The sequence below is a fragment of the Xiphophorus maculatus genome, chromosome 20 (genome assembly GCF_002775205.1).
Source record: "Xiphophorus maculatus strain JP 163 A chromosome 20, X_maculatus-5.0-male, whole genome shotgun sequence".
Lineage (NCBI taxonomy): Eukaryota > Metazoa > Chordata > Actinopteri > Cyprinodontiformes > Poeciliidae > Xiphophorus > Xiphophorus maculatus.
The window spans coordinates 23,389,731-23,409,346 of NC_036462.1; the positions used below are offsets into that span (position 1 = coordinate 23,389,731).

At 38.7% G+C, this 19,616-nt stretch overlaps 1 protein-coding gene across 6 annotated transcripts in view; it reads right to left on the reverse strand.

Annotated features, from left to right (window-relative positions):
* Positions 1-19,616, reverse strand: part of kif21b (kinesin family member 21B) — a 70,509-nt gene that overhangs the window by 19,626 nt on the left and 31,267 nt on the right. For 2 of the 6 annotated variants that reach the window (XM_023324953.1, XM_023324949.1), the window contains exons 10-27: positions 19,461-19,524; positions 19,140-19,370; positions 17,058-17,181; positions 16,846-16,984; positions 16,482-16,670; positions 16,208-16,407; positions 16,012-16,119; positions 15,016-15,332; positions 14,500-14,680; positions 13,887-14,090; positions 13,700-13,801; positions 12,945-13,110; positions 11,878-11,938; positions 11,661-11,709; positions 11,053-11,297; positions 9,874-9,942; positions 9,658-9,768; positions 5,091-5,129 (exon numbers count right to left, since the gene is read on the reverse strand). In XM_023324953.1, the coding sequence (XP_023180721.1) occupies positions 5,091-5,129; positions 9,658-9,768; positions 9,874-9,942; positions 11,053-11,297; positions 11,661-11,709; positions 11,878-11,938; positions 12,945-13,110; positions 13,700-13,801; positions 13,887-14,090; positions 14,500-14,680; positions 15,016-15,332; positions 16,012-16,119; positions 16,208-16,407; positions 16,482-16,670; positions 16,846-16,984; positions 17,058-17,181; positions 19,140-19,370; positions 19,461-19,524 (2,599 nt within the window). The remainder of the gene's footprint in view (positions 1-5,090; positions 5,130-9,657; positions 9,769-9,873; positions 9,943-11,052; positions 11,298-11,660; positions 11,710-11,877; positions 11,939-12,944; positions 13,111-13,699; positions 13,802-13,886; positions 14,091-14,499; positions 14,681-15,015; positions 15,333-16,011; positions 16,120-16,207; positions 16,408-16,481; positions 16,671-16,845; positions 16,985-17,057; positions 17,182-19,139; positions 19,371-19,460; positions 19,525-19,616) is intronic. The other 4 variants (XM_023324955.1, XM_023324951.1, XM_023324950.1 and 1 more) reach the window with 3 other exon arrangements.

The window sequence follows — 19,616 nt, forward strand, 5'->3', positions numbered from 1 at the left end:
ATAAAAAGACTTGTAAGTACAGATAAAGGCACCACGTACCACTGTTGAATAAAGCAGCTCAAGACTCAGGCGTGGCACACCTGTCCACAAGGTGGTGGTTGACTGAGCTAATAATGCCATTAACTTCATGATCTCTCCCTATAGAAGTCAGTTTGCCTTGCCTTTGTGTTTAACCCTATCCTTCTCTCCACAACAAAGTCATTAAGCCAACCACTACTGCCACCAACTAAATGTTGGCAACAGCAAAATGCTCAGTGATCAGCTGCTTTATGCGCATTTCTCTTAAAAGAGCATCTCATTTTCTTTAACATAGAAAGTACTACCTATCATGTGTTTCTTCTGTGTTTTTGGGGTGTCCGCTTGCTCTGTTCAAACCCCAATGGACTACAGGAGACTGTGTCTCAGTAGAGCTGGAGCTTCCTTTATATTAAAAGGGAGTCTTTCCTTTCCCCTCGCCACATGCTAGCTCAGCAGGAGAGCAGCACAGTCAGTGACTCAATGTAAACAACCAGGCTTCCTTACATAAAAAACTTTATACCTGTTGGAAAAATAATCTTAGTTTGATCAAATTGTTTTTGAAACTGTAATTGAAATTGTGTGCCAACACTTTGAATACTTTTCCTACAATTATGCACTACTTTGTGTGAACCTATCACACCGAATCTCACTGAGACCCAATGAAGGTTTGTGTTGTAAAAATGACAAAATATAAAAAGTTGAAAGGTTATTAGTATTTTTGCATGGCTTTGCTTGTCCTCACGATATTTTTGAAAACAACACATTGATGTCTGAAGCTCTCCTCGCTCTCTCTGGTCTGCTCCCTTTTTGTTGCAGAGCAACCCAATTAACTCACTACAGCAGTAAAAATCTGCTCCCTTATTTTACTTGTCAATGTGTTGCCTCTTCTTTAAAGCCCCACATACACAGACATGTATTATGTGCACTCAGGCTCTCGAGATGGACCGCCACAACCCCCGTCCCCTCCCAACCTTCCCAATATATGTCCCTGTGACAGGCCAGAGTCCCAGAATGCCTGGAGAGCAGTCATCAGAGTGAGACAGAGCAGAAGGAGGGTGAGAGGAAGAGTTGTGGAAAAAAATTGGTCCCTGGTGGACTTCCTGGGTTGTATGTTGCACACAAGTGAGGGTGCATGTATGTGAGAAAGTGTGACAAGAAGTGCAAAAGATACAGGGATAACCAGAGGGTGTGGGAAAATAAAACTGTGACTTATACACCAAAAAATATTCTGAACAGACTTGTTTCTACACAAACATGGTTCACTGTCTCAAAGACGGCAACATGCTCCACTCATGTGCACAAGGAGATGAAGAAAACACAATTCAAATCACAAACATGAAAACATACTTCATAAATCTCGCTCAAAGCATGTAAAATGGCCAGCCAATAAAAACAGAAGTCTCATCCATGAGCCATTAAAAAAAGTGAAACATGCATGCCTGCCAAGATTCATGAAGCACAAAAATTCAACTCATTGGCACAGAACAAGCTCAAAAGCAATTATTAGCAAAAAAAAAAAAACGTCACAGTCAAATGAACAACTCTACGAACAATGAACTCCATCTTGAGATCCGGGAATGTCCTTATTGACACATGCAATACACTGTAGACTTTTATCCCCCAAAACAGGAGGTAGAGTCTCAGCTCCTCCACAGCCAAATGCCTTTAGGGACCCAGAGAGAAAGCTATGTGGCACATGTAGGTTAGGTGGAAACAAGTTGTCCAGTTAGTAACTTCTCCAGGGATTACAGGGCAAATGTTCAGAGTGAAATGGAGAGTTATAAAATGCTTGTCTTGATTTTTTTGTTTTTTCCATTTCAAACAAAATTTATATTGTATATTAAGCTATTTTAAGCTACACTCATTTTGCTAGTTATATTTTCCTACTAAGTTTAGAGACTGAATGCTGTACATTTCAGCAAATACAGAAAATTCTTGATAGGACTCAAGAAATGCAAAAAGACAAAGATGCAGTGGCATCACAAAGGGAGGGATCTGGGTTAAGGAAATGAATAGCAATGCCTAACTCACCTGCCAGATAGTCTTCTGTGCATAATATTTTTATGGATATGAATTTAAAACCAAACATATTCTATTTTAATATGATATACTTTCACAAAATTAGTACTTTAAAAAAAAACAACAGTGTCAAATAAATATACTGCTGAATAGATTTTCTCCATTATTTACAAATAATACCAAACTTTTTTAGAAGCACTTCAATAATAATAATAATAATGATATAAATTTTTCCCCACTTAGATGGTGTGCAACCAAACTACTTTTATTTGACGAAAGTAGTTTTTGACAACTTCAATTTGAAAGCTTTCTATTCGTGTTGTTTTTCTCTAAATAACAACCGGCACTGCTGCCTAATGCAGCACTTCATATCTTACAATAGAGCGACACTACAAATGACAGAAATAGTTCTGGTTTTATCAGCGTCTGAGGACAGGATATCATGGTCTACTGTGCTATGCACTCTGAGAGAGCTGCTAATGGATGTTGCAGGGCTAAGGCCCAAGAGACCAGCACTAATGAAAACATGGAGGGAGATCAGCATGTGCTCTCTGAAGTACAGAGAAAAATTGGCAGAAGGAACTTCAGGAAAGTCTTTGTGTGTGTGCTAGAAAAGATCAAAAATAGAAATTAATGATTCCGAGTGGGAAATATGGTTCATTATATACATATATATCTTCTTTTTCTAGAAGAAATACCAAGAACGTTTCAACATCTGGGTTGGAGATAAACATTCCTGATTTAAAATTGGATTGATGTTTTTTTTTTTTATCTAAGTGCCCGGCATCACATCAAGGATTGTTTGTTTTAATGAAGTGAGCAACATTTTCTTAAAATGAACAACTTTTAATAATTCAAGAGAGAAACTTGAATCTCATAACTGAAAGAATAAAGAGGCACTGAAGACATTTTGTAAAGTAGCAAACTAACTGCTAAGTGTATTGTTTATACATCTTCTCTTTTACCCCACAATTATTGACAATTATTAAAACGATGCATCAAAAGCCTTAAGATAAAATTATATTATTGGAGTAGCATAATTACACATGGATAATTTTAAATCCAACAGTGAGTATAATTGTAAAGAAATGACCAGTGACACAATTACTGGCACCCTAACAAACTCTTTAAAATAACTGGAACAGAAGAATTATTTATTATATTTTCTACTTAGTTAGCTGTTAATCAGTGTTTCCAATAAGCACATGAAAAAAAGATAAAGGCATTGACAAAACATTCCTACACTGCGAAGTATTAGAGGGCTGTAGAAAAGAGTGGCATCAAGTCTCCCCAATAACCATGAAAGATGATGGGGAAAAAATAACTCATGCCCACTGTTGGGTGGAGGATCTATGATGCTGTGGGCCTGATTCCCTTTTAAAAGTCCTGGGAACCTTGTTACAGTGTATGACATGTATTCAAAGCAAAAACATTAGGATAATTTCATAAAAATCTGGTGGACTTTGTAACTTTGAATAGGGTCCCTAGTCAAATCACCACATGATACGTAATCAACATTTTTTCTCTGACCATCTAGATAAGCAGGATAAGCAGAAGAGAAGACACAAGAAAGGGCCCAGAACTCTCTTCAGAATGGTGAAATATTTCTCTTTATACCCGCCGACCTTGTCAACCTTGTGAAATGTTCCGGGAGACGCCTATAACAATGTGTTAATAGATAATAACTGTCCCTCTATCCAAAACACTTTTTAACAGAAAGAAATAGCATTCCTTAATAGGAATGTTAAGAAATAATTGCATTGTATAATAGATGTGTGCAAATTAAGATTAATATTTTTCAAAAAATTAGTCAATGTCATGCTAGTGCAATAAAAGATGCCTTAATTTCCATGCATTTAGCATTTATATGGAACAACAATGAACTGCGTTGCACTGTATATGAACACTGTATATGAGTCTTGAAAGTAAGTTTCAAACATCCTCTTTAGCCGCTGCTCTAAATTACTTCACAGCTGGAGATTTTTCCAGCTGGAGATGTGCTCTCGCAAGTGGAAATCTACCAGTGTGTTGCAATGGCTGATTGCACAGAAGGCTGGACATGAAGATGTACTTTTTTTTTTCTTCACCATGGTCAAGAAAAGCAGATGAAACTCCTTGCTTGAACATATGCAAGACGTTGATGAGGGAGTAGAAAGCAACATGCTGGTCGGCAGAGTGGATTAGCTGCTGGCGTATCACACTGACTCACTCCATCATTCTACTAGCCTTACAGACCAGGTACTTGTTGGAGGTAATCTACCATGAGACGTCCAAAATGAATGTTGTGAACACATGCTTTCTGACTTGTACTACTTCCACAAGATGCCAGAGTGGCGGATTGTGTTTGTGAAAGCAAACCCTTAGAAACAAAACTCCTGGTTTTCAAAAGAAAAGGTTGAATGACCCTGCTGGTCATTCAACCCAAGACCAGCAGGTCATTAGGGTGAAACCAAATTGAAGGCAGGTTTAATGTCTCAGATTTGACGGTTAATCTTTCATTTTTTGTACTATTAAAAGATACAAAAATATACAGTAATTAAGTTGCGTTACAAGATCCTGCACGTTGAGGATTTATTAGAGTGAAAGTAAATAGTTAACAGACAGCTGAATAGAAGAGTCCATCCCTTAGTTTTGTTTCAGCTTTTGGATCAACCACGTCAACAGCCATCCTTGAAAAATAAGTATATAGTGATATAGATGGGGGAGGTTTCTACAGGACAGCAAGCTTTGATTTGCTAACCTCAATTTTAAGCCTTTCAGCTAAAAAATAAACTAATATTCCTATGAGGCTTTGCAAATACAGATGTTTTGCCCCTTTATGCCTTTCAACAGTGGGACAAAGAAAAGCTGTATGACTCGTACAGGTCTTGCATGGAACCACAGAGAAACACAGCATGGCAAAGATAGAAAAAGCTACCTATAGTTAATGCATGCATTTCACAGTGACTTCAACCATGGAGGACTTGAGGGAGAGGCGAAGGTGAAAACAAGACACCATACAAGTTAACAGGCAAAATGGGAAAAACGGAGAGCAACAGACACGATTCCTCTACCTGAGCACCTCGGAGAGCGAGGAGTCGCTGTCATCCGACCTGGAGGCAGAAGAGGAGCAAGGAGAAGGCGGGAGGTGGGAAGAGGAAAGGGTTAACCACGCTAAGAAAAGACAGAAGGGTTACTGCATGGCAAAGGGTTAAAAAAGGGAGCACAGACTAGTAGAAAGGGGTTCAGACATAAGTGCACAAACAGGCAGGAAAGTTCAGTCAAAAATAAATCTTGTTCAGTGAGATTAGGTAGCTCGCTATACAAGTCACTGAACAAGCTGTATTATTTGACCAATGTCAGTCTCAATCCAGCCACACCAACACTCAACATTAAATGGACTTTTAATTTTTGTTAAACAATACAGGTTAAAAGGTTTGGAAAAGAAAGACGTTTGGAGAAGTACAGTCATTTACATTCTGGTCAAGAGCTGAGAAGACAATAATAGAGTCATACAAAAATGTTCACCTAGCAGCTTCTTAGCCTAGCTCATAGATAGTTGGCTTAGAAGGGTATCTGTCAACAACAAAAAACTGTCTGGATTCAGTCAAAATTTTATAAAAAATACATACTAGACTATATTGGCTTTCAACCTATGAAGTAAATATGATTCATGAAATCATGTAGTGACTGGATTTGGCCTTTTTTTTTTTTTAGCTTAATAAGACCTAAGCAATGACCAGCAGGTCAAAGCCTCAAAGATCAGACCTTTGAGCCAATCGGTGAATGCGCCATACTTAAATAGTATAGGTCACTAACATCTCTTCAGTATGTTAGCTACAGTATATTCAGTTCTGTGTTCTCAAGGGAATATTTATTGAGGTACCACTGTTTCAGTATTACTGGCCATTCTAAAGACCATTTAAAATGCTGACCAGGGCGTGTCGTGGTGGCGGAGGGGTTAGCGCGACCCACATTCAGGCAAAACGTAGCCTCGACGCGGCTGTCGCGGGTTCGACTCCCGGACCAGACGACGTTTACCGCATGTCTTCCCCCCACTTCTTCCCCCTTTCCTGTCAGCCTACTTTGAAAAAAGGGACACTAGAGCCCACAAAAAGACCCCTTGCAGGGCGATAAAAATAAAAAAAAATGCTGACCAAAGAATCATTTTATTTTTGTTTTAAATGAGTAACAGCTCTCTCACACACATAATGTGACAAAACATGAGCTTCTAAAATAAGTAAGGCTAGAAGAATCATTTTTAATCCCATTCTCTTAAATTCTTATTATTTTTTCTCAAAGCTTTACAAAATCTAGTTTTCAAAAATGGTCTATAAAACGCCGATTGTTGAGACTGTACCTTAAAGTACTAAAACGGAGATTATCTTTCTTTATTTTACACTGATTATAAAAGTTATTCACTAAAGCTAAACTAATTGCTGCCTGTTCGCTTGTCTTTTGTGAACCAACAAGATGGATTAGCAGTGTCAACATTCTCACATATTGCTCTTGAAGAAAGCAAATAGTCGCATCTCCAAAAATGTCAAACTGTCAGTTGAAACAAAATAAAAACCTAAGGGGATTATCAGGCGAAAAAAATGGCTGCTAAGGAGGAAACACTGATGCCAAGATAGTCACACCAAAGGTCGCAGATTAGTTGCTCTTTGACAATGAGGTCAGGGTCATCTCTTAAATTGAATCTTTGCTGACATTTTCAAGACATTAGTACAGAAAACGGATATTGTTGGAGGGCAAACAGGGTTAACAGAAGGGGGGAAAAACTGCTGAGTTAAGGAAAAACCCAACATCCATGCCACACTCAAAAGTCAAACAAGTTCTGTATGGAAAATGACAATATAATGTTGAAAATTATATTCAGTCATCTCCTATTTGTCACCTTGTGTTATTTATTTTTCTAATAAAAATAAAACAAAAAATAATCTAAATATTCTGCAGGCATGGGCTGGCAACTGATTTCCAAGTATGCCTGTGTTTTAAAAGATCTCTAACGCCTTACAGTTATCCATCAAAATAAGAAAGAAAAGAATTTACTTATTTAGTAATTATCACAGACAAAAAAACAAAGTGATCTTTGTGGTTAAAACATGGATACCTACAGATCAAATGTTAGCTAGAAAAGTATAAATAGTTGAAAAACTTTATTTTGTTTCTATGGTTTAAGCTAAAAACAACAATGAGTACCAGAGTTTTGTCTGGCTGTATGGAGCATTAAGCTCTGATTCTTCCCCTTTAGTTTTGTAGAAATTCCACTAAAATTTAGGATTATCCTACTGAAAGCATCTCATACCGGCTCATGCCTACTTCTAGGCTTGTGGAAGTAGCAGAGCTAAAAAAAAAAAAAATCACTGCAATTTATCCATTTCTCTCTTTTTACAGTAACTTTCCCCAAAAGTCTTTAAAATACATTGCTTTTTCAGATGTAATGCGAATTCTGACTGCATTTGATGATTAAAGCCAAAAGAAAAAACAAGAAAACCATTTCAAATTTGTTTATTTTAAGTTCATCAGCTCTTTTGAAACTCGTATAAGTTTCAGAAAATATTCTGTTTGCATTGATTCTAGTCTCATCAGCAAAAAAAGAACTTAAACATGAACGAGTGATTAGAGTGTAAAACTTCTTTTTTGCATTTCACAAGATGCAAAGGGATGTTTGAACTTGAAAAGATGTGGAAGAGCTTTATTAACACAATTCCTCATTTCTCATCATTTAAGAGGTTTTGTGCTTTAAAAAAATATTAGATACATGTAAGCAAGTCTCTAATACATGAAGTGGTAGCAATGGAATAAAATTATTAACTTGGAATGAAAACACTCGCACGTCTCACATATAGCAGACAAAACAAACAGATGATGTCCTTCCAAATAGATAAATAAAATTCCAAGACTGCCAACAACAGCACATGAGAAATAAAAAAAAATACACAATTCAATCCATCCTGCTGCATCATGTTGTACAAGAGTATTTTCCTGGAGCAACCTTATAAGAGACCTTAAACATAAACACCCTCTCACGCCGTGTTAACTCAAAATGGCTTCCATCAACAACAGCTGCACGAGCACATGACAAGTGCCATCCCATTTACCTACCCCTGGTCCAGATAATGAGGAGCCACAGGCTCCAGCACACACAAAGTCAGCCATTATTAACACATACCATACACACACACACACACACACCCGACACCCTGACTGATTCCTCAAAGCAATCTTGCTAGCAATTAGGGTTCTATAAAGCCAGGATATTCAACAACTTAATAACAGACGGAGAATAAAAAAATAAAAAAATAAACCTGCAAATGCTGGCTGAAATTAACCACTGACATTTGTCAGAGTAGGATGTTGGAATTGATTGTGAGCAGGAAGGGAAACAAGTACTCATTTCTGACTGGGCTCTCCTTCAGCTGACATTAGTCCCATAAGACCTCACCTCCTCAGTTTGATGAAACTAAATAATTGCATTGCAAGAAGTGTCTTTTTACACTTTTAAATGTTAACACTGTTACACAAATATAGTAGACAACTTCAAACCTACTGCACAATGCAGATTTTGGGACGGTTTCATTTACATTTTCAAGATCACTCATATTTTTGTGCATAATCTTGTTCAAAAAAACAAAAAGAAAGTGACTTGAAAATGCATAAATACCCATTAAATTTTCTCAAATTTTGTTACTTTACAACCACAAACTTAAATGTATTTTGTTAATATTTATAGAACATATGTACAATGTACTACATAAGTATAAATTTAAAAAGAAAGGATACATGATTTACAAAGAACACTTTTACAAAAAAAAAAATCTGAAAAATGCGCATGTTACATTAGACCAAAATGGTGGTGACATTTTGTTGTTGAGAGGATTCTTTTTTTGGCTGAAACGGGGAAGTTGGGCACAGTTGATAGAAAGATAAATGGATCTAAATAGCAATTCTAGATGAAAACTAGCGTAGTTAGTAGTTGCAAAAGACCTGAATATTGAGAAGAAGACCTTAAAAATATAATCATGGAAAACCCAGGACTGAAATCAAATAGACCTCAATTTTGATGTTCAAAGAAGCAAATACAGTTTTTTGATTTTTATGAATAAAAATCACATAAGTTTAGAACTTTATTGCTAAACTTACGCAACAAAGTTTCGGAACTTTGTTGCATATCTGATCACATCAGATTTGTTGTGATCTGATGTTTATCACATCAGATCCCAACAAACTTCATTAATGTTTCTGGTTGCAATGAGACAAAATATGAAAAGGTTTAAGGGAGATTAATAGTTTGGGAAGGAGCTACATTGCATCTGTCACTTTTACATTCTGTTTGCCAATTTATACAATAACATTAACCTGTTCTCCCACAATATTTTCAGCATTGCAAAATTCTTCTGATCTGATTTTTTCAGTATCTTAAAGCCTTTCCAACATAGCTTTCTGTACTTTCTGCAACACTCAACACTAATGGGAGGAAATAAAGTGTGGAAGTGGGATTCAATTCTACATTGCTCTCCAAAGGCATTGCATTTAATGCATCTATAAAGCCTGACAACACATATAGCAGGTGAAGAAGAATGTGGGTGCAAAAAGTGCACAGCGTCTGTTCGGGTCTCTGTGCAGGACGGTACTCACTTGTCCAGAGCAGAACCTTGCGCTTGGTTGCTGGTCAGTCTGGAGAAGACGTTGCGATCATTCCTTGTCCTTAAAGGAGGTGAGGAGGGGGGAGTGTAGACATCAGTGGGCCTGATGAGGAATTAAAGAAATAATAGCATCAGTCAGTGAAAACAGTTGAGCTAAATTACATTACTCAGTAATCGGGTCTCCATCCGATCTTGAAATCATGCGTACCTGTACGAACGGTCGTAAGATTTCCTTCTTGTAATGGGGGAAGTGTCATAACCTCGAGACTGCCTGGGACTAAGACACAGACAACAGAAAAAATCTTAACTGAATTTCAACAGATTGCAAAGGTGCTGGCGAGACATGAAATGGATCAAATATAAGACACCATTTCAGTCGGTGGGTGTTTTCTAAACCAGGAAATTAAAAATAAAATCGCAGCTGGAATTAGATGATTTTCAGTTTAAGTAGCCAGTCAAAAACAACTCAAAAATGTGAGATTTTCTTGTCAGATGGTCATAAAATATACTTAAACACAATCGCACCCTGCTGATTACCACCTTCAGAGTAGAAACTGTTGTTGGGGAAAGAAGTCTTAAGGTTAACCATTATCAATATAAGAGATATGTTTGGAAATTAAGTGAGACGGTGCTCAACAGCTGTAAGAAGTTGGTTGAAAGAAAACTGTATTTTCTTCAACATTTCAAGAGGTGTATGACGATCTGGCCATTCTTTGGCTATCATCTTTAGTGGTACTCATTAGAAATGTTATTAACTATTAGGGTTGCAAGTACTATTTGAACAAAAGAATTGTGCTGCAGAGCTAAGAAGCAATATGTGCATGGGGATTTTGAGAACTCAAAGTAGTACTTTTTCAGCTAAAGTTGGCAGAAAAAGAACAAATACTGGTGGCGAGTGTTGAAACTGGGCATGACATCTAATTTAACTCTATTCCAGTTGCTCAAAAACCAGTGAGATTTGTTCCCTGATATACTCCGTGTATTGCCTCATCACAGCAACATCTTCAGTAAAGGAAGTTATAAAGAATTGAGACCGTAAATGGCAAAAACTACAAATAAACATTAGATACCAAGTTTGGATCATGAGTTAACAGCCACTCACAACCAGAAGACTAGAAAAATGTTTTGGAATGCTTGTTTTTTACATTTTCTTATAGAAATTAGTATTTGCAGCACAAAGATTTACAAACAAGATATTACAAACAAGAATTTTGTGAATCTGTCACAAAAGTCTGGTTGGGGAATCTTCTGAACAAAAAAGGTCTGTAGTCTTTAAGAAGTTCATTCCACCTGGACCGTGAGAGTAATTTCAAACATTCATCTAGGCTGGTCCTGTCACCCCTAAGATTAACAATTAATCACCACAGTTTACTTCTCCATGACTTACAAAGTGTGTCCTCTGACAGGAAGGCTGATTGTGCGGGACGCTCGTTCCCTGTGAAAAGGGTCCCGGAGGGGAACGCTCAGTGCCAGACTTCCTGGAATGAGACTTAAGCCATCCTCCTGGATGTCAGTCAGTGAGGCTAGGGACTTAGTGATGTGCTGCTGCTTGCTGCTTGATGAGGGATCCAGGATGGGACCGAGGTACTCCGCAGACACCGCCTTCATCTGGGCCGAGAGGCGAGGCTCCATCTGGGTGAATTAAGTGAAGCCATTGTGTTAAAAAGAACCAGAAAGGAGGACAGTGGGATGACAAAATATCAAAAGATATAATACAAAAATGAATGCTAAAAATGATTCCAATGCATGTTTGGTAAGGAAATGAGTGAAAACAAGGAAGCATAAGCTGCTTAGCAAATAAATATTAATGCTGAATAAAAACACCAAAGTCTAACATAAACAGAAGATCTGCGTCAACGCTAATGGTTTTCTAACATCAAGGTTTAAGTGTTTGCTTCTACTGCCTCCTTGTGGTTTCAAGCAGTGAAAGCAGACAGACAAAAGCCTCAAGCACCAATACAAAGTGATATTGTTCTTCTATATAAAGATTTTTACCTTTACTTTAAAGTCATCCTGGCTGTTGGATTCCTTCATCTGTGAAACACTAATAGAATCACAGAAAGGTGAAACAATATAAACAGATGTTGCATAACTTTTACAAATGATTTAATGCATTTTCCACATTAAGACAAAATAATCAATACCAAAAAATGTTAGCAGTGTGCTTTCAGATTTTTAGATGACTAGGAAGGTGGAGATGCTAACAGCTCACCTGCTGTCAGAGGCTTGGCTGAACTCAGAGGGCTCCTCGTCCGTGCTGGCGTAACCATTTTCTGAAAACAAACAAAGCACAAAACCCAAAAGCTCACAGTAAACAGTGAAGATTCTTCAGGATGTGCACAATTTAAACTTCAACACAATGCAGACAGCATGGGACAAATAATATGTTCAGACAAACAAGGTGACAGCCTTAGTGGTGAAATATCCTTCTTTGATGTTTCATGTTCACATGCTAATGTGCTCGAATAGAGCCAACATGGTTTTCAGTATATTCAGTTTTCAGCCATGCTCATTCTATTTTCATAAGATGGATTGAACAGTGCTCTGTAAGATGTTCTGCGCTTGGGATTTATAACCTAAACATGCTTTAAACATCTTTATCTCTACCCTATCTGCTGTGTTCCTTGGTCTTTATGATGCTGTTTGTTAACTCAGGCATTCACAGAACAGCTGAATTTATTACTCAATTAGACTACACACAGGAGAAGTCTTCAATAATTAGGTGCCCAAAGGTGGTTGCACTGGATTTTATTTAGGTTCATCAGAGTAAAGTAATCTAAATACAAATGCATGTTAGAGTTATTTTTACATTTTTGTACACGTAAAATTTTTAAAGCTGTGTATGGTCTGTGTTGTCCTGTTAATTTTGATAAAACATCAAAATTTGATGCAGAGACGTAGCAAAATGTTAAGAATTCATCTTAATCTTTAGGCCACTAATACATTTTTAAATTTTTGGTTTGTATAAATTAAACAATCTTTGGGTGAAAGGCAGTGCAGGGTTTGACTGATGGTGATTTTTAGACACATTCCTGAGCTTCACAACCAAAGTTTCAAGAGGAGGCTTGAACGGCAAGTAAATCCAAATATGTTCTGGTTGCTGATCTAAACTAAACATTTTGAACACAACAACTCTTAAGAGTAATGCTTTAACTGTTCCTAAAATGATAAGGAGAAATAAAGCAAACCAAACGCAATAAAAAACATGTGACTTTTCCCTCATTTTATTTTGTTTATTTTTCTTCTTGCATTCAAAAGCAAAAAAAAATATCCTCTTACCTTGCTGGACGTTGTGGATGAGAGCCTGGAGCTCAGGGATGCACTCTGCTTTTTCTCGCAGCGCGTCGAGGATCATGTGATTGTGAGACGAGCCGATCACATCAGTCTGCCTCAGCTGACCCTCGAGCAGTCGTACCTGCGCCTCCCTCTGAGCCACCTGTAAGCTCTATACAATCACACAGACAGAGAAAGAAATAGACAGATTTAATAACTTTCATTTGAATGTTTTAATTGGGGTCAAACTTTTCAAACTACGTGCTTCAAACTTTCTCCAAAGGTACAGACTGAAATGTAGAACTTTATGTGGAGCCTTTCTTTCTCAGACATGACCAGTCATTATAATCAGCAGCTAAAAAACAAACGCATGGAAGGTTTTAAGGAAGTAAATCAATGCCAGGGTCATGAATACTTTGTTTAGCACTTTTCTTGCAAGAGAAAATTTGTCTTTCAAAATAATCCAATATAGAATAGCTTGGAAATACAACTTTATCCTTAATTATCAATAAAGAATACAACGTTTTATACTTTTCAAACCTCCGATAAACCTGAACCATAGCTGAAAATTTAGCAATATAATTTTATAACATTAGCTTTTAATATTCAAGTATGAAACCTGGCTGTAGTACAAAGAGATGCCACTAGATGACATACAAGGAACTCTTTACAACTGCAACATGCAACACAGGCAACTATAAAAAGGTTTAGGAATTGGTTCACTTGTCTTTGTGCTTCCGTTTTGCCACATGTTAACTCACCTTATCAATGGAAGCCTTCAGGAAGTGATCCAGCAGGTGGCGTGCTTCAGCCAGGGAACAGGAGCTGATCACCACTGAGGTATCCACCGAGTCCAGTTCATCCTGATTAAAAACAACACTCACATCAATGAAGGAATCACATCACTACACACACAGAGATGTGTTTTCATGTAATTATGTTTCTCACCTTGGTCTCCTCTATCTGCACGATGGTGGCCTGGCAGTCCGACAGACTGTCATTGATGTAGTCTATGTTGGCATTCAGCACCTCGATCTCCTCGTTAACTTCCTGAAGGAGGCGGTCCTCCGCCTCTGGCCCCTCTCCGTCGGCCATCAGTATCTCCCTTTTATGTGAGAGAGCTTCCTGCTGCATTGTCAGCTCTTCTCGTTTCTGACTCATCAAAAACACAAACAGCACAGGCATTCAGAAATTAATCATAATTAACTAAAACAATAAAACCAATTGGAGTTTGTTTCACATCCATTTTTCATTGGGCCTGACAAATACTTAAACACCTTTGTTGGTTTTAGTCTTAAGTTGTTGCTATTTAGAGTGACCACAGCAGAGAGCTACTTTTACTCACACACTTTAACATGTCGGAAGAAGAGGAACAAAGGTCCTCACAGTGGTTTCAGTTCTTATCTACTGACAGGAATGAGTCAAAACAGCTGCTACCACCTTTATTTTCAATCTGATGCCTAATTTCTAATGACAGCTCATCTCATCTGGTGGCTAGATAACTCCAACAAAGGAAAAAAAATCCCCTTTATCTAAACACATTAAAATCGCCTTCCCACACCTTGATAAGGCGATCCATGTCTGCTTCCACGTTGGAGATGGTCATTCTCTGCATGACGATGTCCATGATGCGACGCTCAAGGGTTTGCCACTTTAGACGGGCAGACTTGGAGAAGTTGTTGGCTCTGCCTGCAGGTGCGGTGCTGCCCAGGCCCACTGGCTTCCTCTGCAGCTTCTTCCTGCTGTTGCAAAGTTATAATGAAGAAAAACATCCCCAAATGATGAAACTGTTTTGTTTCTAAGTATTGAATTTCACTGCATTTTCTTCAGTGGCATCAGATCTAAGAGGACATAAAAACAACACGTTAAATTTTGTATTCATGAAACTGTTTTTAAATAAACCTCAACTTCACAATAGCACTACTTGGTCCAATGCATACAACCTTGATGAAATATACAGCAGTATGTGGTTGTAGCGAGACAAAAGGTGGAAAGGTTGGACAGGAAGGGGAGATGAATACTGCTGCACTGCATAGATTCAGCCCCATTTATGCAGCAAGACAAGACAACTACTTACCTAATCACCCGTGTTCCATCCATACTCCCCTCGCTCTCCGCCATGTATCCATACGCGTTGTTCTTGTTGTTCCACTGGCGCACCAGCCCGCTCACGGTCCTCGCAGTCTCTGCCTCGGAGCTGCTTGCCGCTGTGCTGGCCGACAAATCAGCTCCGGAGTCCGTAACTGGAGGCGTCTGGTTCCAGCGGGCAACTCGACCCGCCACGCGGTCCGACATGGGCTTGGCCATGCGCCGCAGGGCCGTCACTTCCTGGGTCTTCCTGCGCAGCACCAGCTCCTGCTGCCTCTTTTGAGACTCCAGCGCCCGAATCTGGTACTGATGGCATCAGAGTAATACAAGCCTCAGCATCATTTAGAGTTCATAGACAGCTTTTTTCTTTTATTTAAATTTTATTTATGTTCCGTAGCGCAAAGTGTTTATTTTTCACACAACAAGTTCACAAAGTACTGATCAAGAAGGAATTTAAGGCTTAAGATAAATCCCTAAATAAAAGGATTAGGACTGAGGCCTACAGCATCACTGTGTACGGTTTCATGCTCCTAAGAAACAAACAGAACCAAAATGGGAAGGTAATATTTTTAGAATATGTGCTAATGTGAGGAACAAAATGCAGAATGTAAAATGATTGCACATAAACCCCCATTTTTAAGTGTTTTACAGCTTTGCTTTTATTTTTTCTTCAGGCTTTCTACCTTCCCTTTCCCAAAAGATTCTTTGGTAAGTCAGCTTAAACATTGCATGTTGTGAAATATTGGCTCTCGTATCTCAAAGCTTCTTCTATTTCTGGCAGTGGCGCAAATATTTAAATGCATATGCAAAATATTAAAGACTGATAACTACAGTACAACCCAGTGAAGCTGATCCATGTCCTCGAGAGAGGACACAAATATACCCGCAGAGCAGACACATCTCCTCCAAACACACAATCTTTAAAATAAACATTTTATTATCTAAAATGCAATAACAGCATTAATTTTGGCGAAAGCTTCCTCACCTCCTGTCGCCGCTGCTCCTTCTTAAGCTGAGCAATCTCTCGATTCCTCTTTGCCTCCACCATCCTCCTTCTCTGTTGCTCCTCTTTCATTTGCTTCATCAGCACCACCTGCAAACAGACGGGAGGGCGGCCAACTCAAATACATTTCTTTACTCTTACCATTCTGACAGGATAATTCTTCCCGTCACCCCCTTACCTTTGCTTTCTTCATCTCGTTGACTTCAGTTTGGAGCTTCTTCAGTTCCCGCTCGTACCTCCCCTGGTTTTTGAGCAGACGTGCATGCTCCTTCTGCGCTGCCTGCAGCTTCAGCAGATCACGGTTCATTTCTTTGAGGCGCTTCTCGTACTCCTGCCTGATCTTGCTGGCCTTCTCCTCAGTGTAGTTTTCCATGGACACTGCATAGGCAGGTAATAACGTTGAATAGGCGCTCCGAAGGGTTATTAATTGAGGATTACCGAGCCTCACTCACTGAGGTTCTGCAGCACGCGGTCTCTCTCCAGCTGCGTGTCTCTGATCTTGTTCTGCAGCAGGATGAGCTTCTCCTCGTACTGCAGCTTTAACATCAGCAGCCGCCGCTGGCTGTTCTCCAGCTCATCGATCAGCTTCTGCTTGATCTCAATCTCACAGGTTAGGTCGGCAAGATCTGCCTGGAAGTTGGCTGCAAGTTGGGAGGTTTGAGAAATTATTGGAACTCCAGTCTAATTAAGCACTGGATGCACAGTTTGAAAACAACCATCAGCCAAAACAATGAGTCCGAACTGACATGTTAAATACTGGACTATTAAAATGTCTTCATTGTGAGTGTAAATACTGAATGTAGAGTCTGCCATTACCTTTCTCATCCGAGTCAGAATCTGAATCCACTAGGCTCTCGTCACTGTCAAAATCATCCTCTTCCTCCCTGCCCTCCTCCTCATCTTCGCCTTCATCTTCCTCACAGCCACTCTCCTCCTGCAGCGGAGACATGATATCCTAAAGAGACAAACACTTCAGTTAAGATGTTCTGTCTGTATGGCGATGACATGGTAAAGCACGAAGACCTCACCTCGGTGTAATTGTCATCTGAATCGATCTCTCCATTCTGTCCATTTTCGCCGCTTCGCCGATTCTCCCCGTTTTCCTGAGTGTGCAGCTTTACTCGTTTCTTGAGACCTTTCTCCAACTCTGGGCTGCAGGAGATAGAAAGGTGTTTTTGGGTAAAAGGTTTTTATAAAATAAACACATAACCCTAACATCTAGGGTTGCAACTATCAATTATTTTAGTAATCAATTAATCCATCAATTATTCTGACGATTAATCGGCTAAAAAAATTTAGACATTACAGATTTTTCATTTAACCACTACAGCCTTTTTTTTTTACAATATTAGAAATAAATTAAAAGTTGCAAAGAAACAAATAACTTAATTGATTTTTTAAAATAAGAAAATAAATATTTTATTGTCTAAAATGAAATAACAGCATTAATTTTGGCAAATTTGAACCAGGTGAAGCTAAAATTAGGCCAATAGAGGAGTTTTGGGTGAAAGACATTTTCAGACAAGTGCGCTTTCATTATAAAATGCCAAATGTATGTACATTTTGTACAGCTTTGGCTCAGTTACTTCTCTGAATATGTTGCTTTTCAGTAAATCACCTTTTTCTTATTTAGTCTGTAAACTCCAGTTATCAAATAATCAATTAGTTGACAATTATTTCCGTAATTGATTTATCACGATTAATCGTTTCAGCCCTAATAATATCATTAATGTATTTCATCACCCTGCGTGATTGTTGATCCTAAAATGGTTGCTTTATGCTCCAGCAACCTTTGCAATACCGACTTTTTTTTTTTTTTGCCAGGAGAAAATAAGCCTTCTAATGTAATTGCCAAGTCCATTAAAGTACATCAACTTTTATCCTTCCCATTAGGTTCTTAAGTTTTATTACTTGCTTTATTTTCCCCTTTGCTCCTATTTTACAGATTTTTATCATCAATTCCATCTGCTACCACTTCTAAGCAATTAGTCTGCTGGATTCCTACTCTTGTCTCTTATGACCCCGTGGATAACTGTGTGAAACCTTTTAGTGTCCCTGCCAGCATTACAACCTAGCACTGATTGCACTCCAACTCTCCCTAAGTCCCAGAGTCATAATTGACTTGAATGAATCTCTTAAAGAGAAAGTGAGGCAAGGAGCGCATGTTTGCAGAGAATATTAATCCCTTTCAGCCTAAAAAATTCAGCACAGGTGAATCATCACAGGCTGAGCAGGAGAAATTAGGAAATTGTTTTACATAAAGCTTTGGTGTTTGAAGACACTATTTCAATTTTAGAAGGGTTTTATTTATGTTTGGATTTTCTACGTGTTTGTTTCTGAGAGGTCCAGCCAGATCATCTGGCAAATTCTTCATTTTGTTTTTGTAAACATTGCCTGTTTGTCTCCCAGCGCCATTACAGAGAATTTTTACTGTTTCAACTTTCCTGAAAAGAGACGTTTCTGTGAAACTAAAGAGAGATTGAGCTCTTTTATCAACATTTGTACCACTCCATGGTCCCGGCGGGTTTGCCGTCTCTTATTAATCAGAATAACCGACATAGAGATTGAGATAAAGAGCTCAACCGTTGTCTCTCCCACCTGATAGCTGAGAGCCTGAGATCCAGTGAGGAAGTGGCTGGCATTTACAATCAATCATGGAAAATGATGTGTTACTCTGCAGATCTAGAACTGGATAAGAATGAATGTTGAAGAGAGAAGTTCAAACTCTTCCTCTATTTTACTTCTTAGGTCAGATGGAAAACCAGATTCAGAGGAGATCTTTTCTTATACGGATTAGTGAAAATCAGAGGAAGTCTGGATAACTGCAGGAGCTTAATCAGATTGCTGAACACTCACTCATTATTTTAGACTCCCTTTTTTTGCTATTATAAGTAGGTTGTTTTGTTGCCTGTATTGTCAGCAACTTGTTTTTTTAGCTGACATGTGTATAAAAGAACTAAAATTAAACTCCTGGTCTTTTTTGTCAATGGTAACCATGCTTCAATTAGCTAACTGCAAATCTCTACATCTATTTACAGGATTCTTCAAACTGTGTAGTTTGGGAAAGGTAAAGCAAATTGTAGTCAGTTTGAAAGTCTCCGTTCCTTCACCTCAGCCTTCTCTGCCGTCTTTCCTTCTTCTTCAGCCGCTCGATGTCCAACTTGGCGCGCCGCAGAACATCTGTCATCTCGGCCTCCATGGACATGGATATAGGGGAAGAGCCAGGGGGATGGCCAGGGGCTGGGCTTAGAGCGGAGGCTGGAAACGAGGAACGAGAGGAGAGCCGTGCCACCTGTCGACGTAGTGACTCATTCATGGCCTCGCTCTCAAGGAGTTTGGATCTAACAGGGCAGGAAGAGTGGGAAGGTTTATTGATATTTATGCTCATACATCTCCTCTCAACTCTAGGGAAGCTGCAGCTAAGCCCCTACCTGAGTTCTTCAACTTCTCGGATGTAGTTCTGTATTAGCGTTCCAATCTCCTCATTGCCTTCACCTGCAGGTAAAAATAAAGTCAACTTTGTTAGATTATTTTTAACCAGTAAACATAGAAAGGGCCTTAAAAGTGTAAGAGACAGAGCTCAGGTG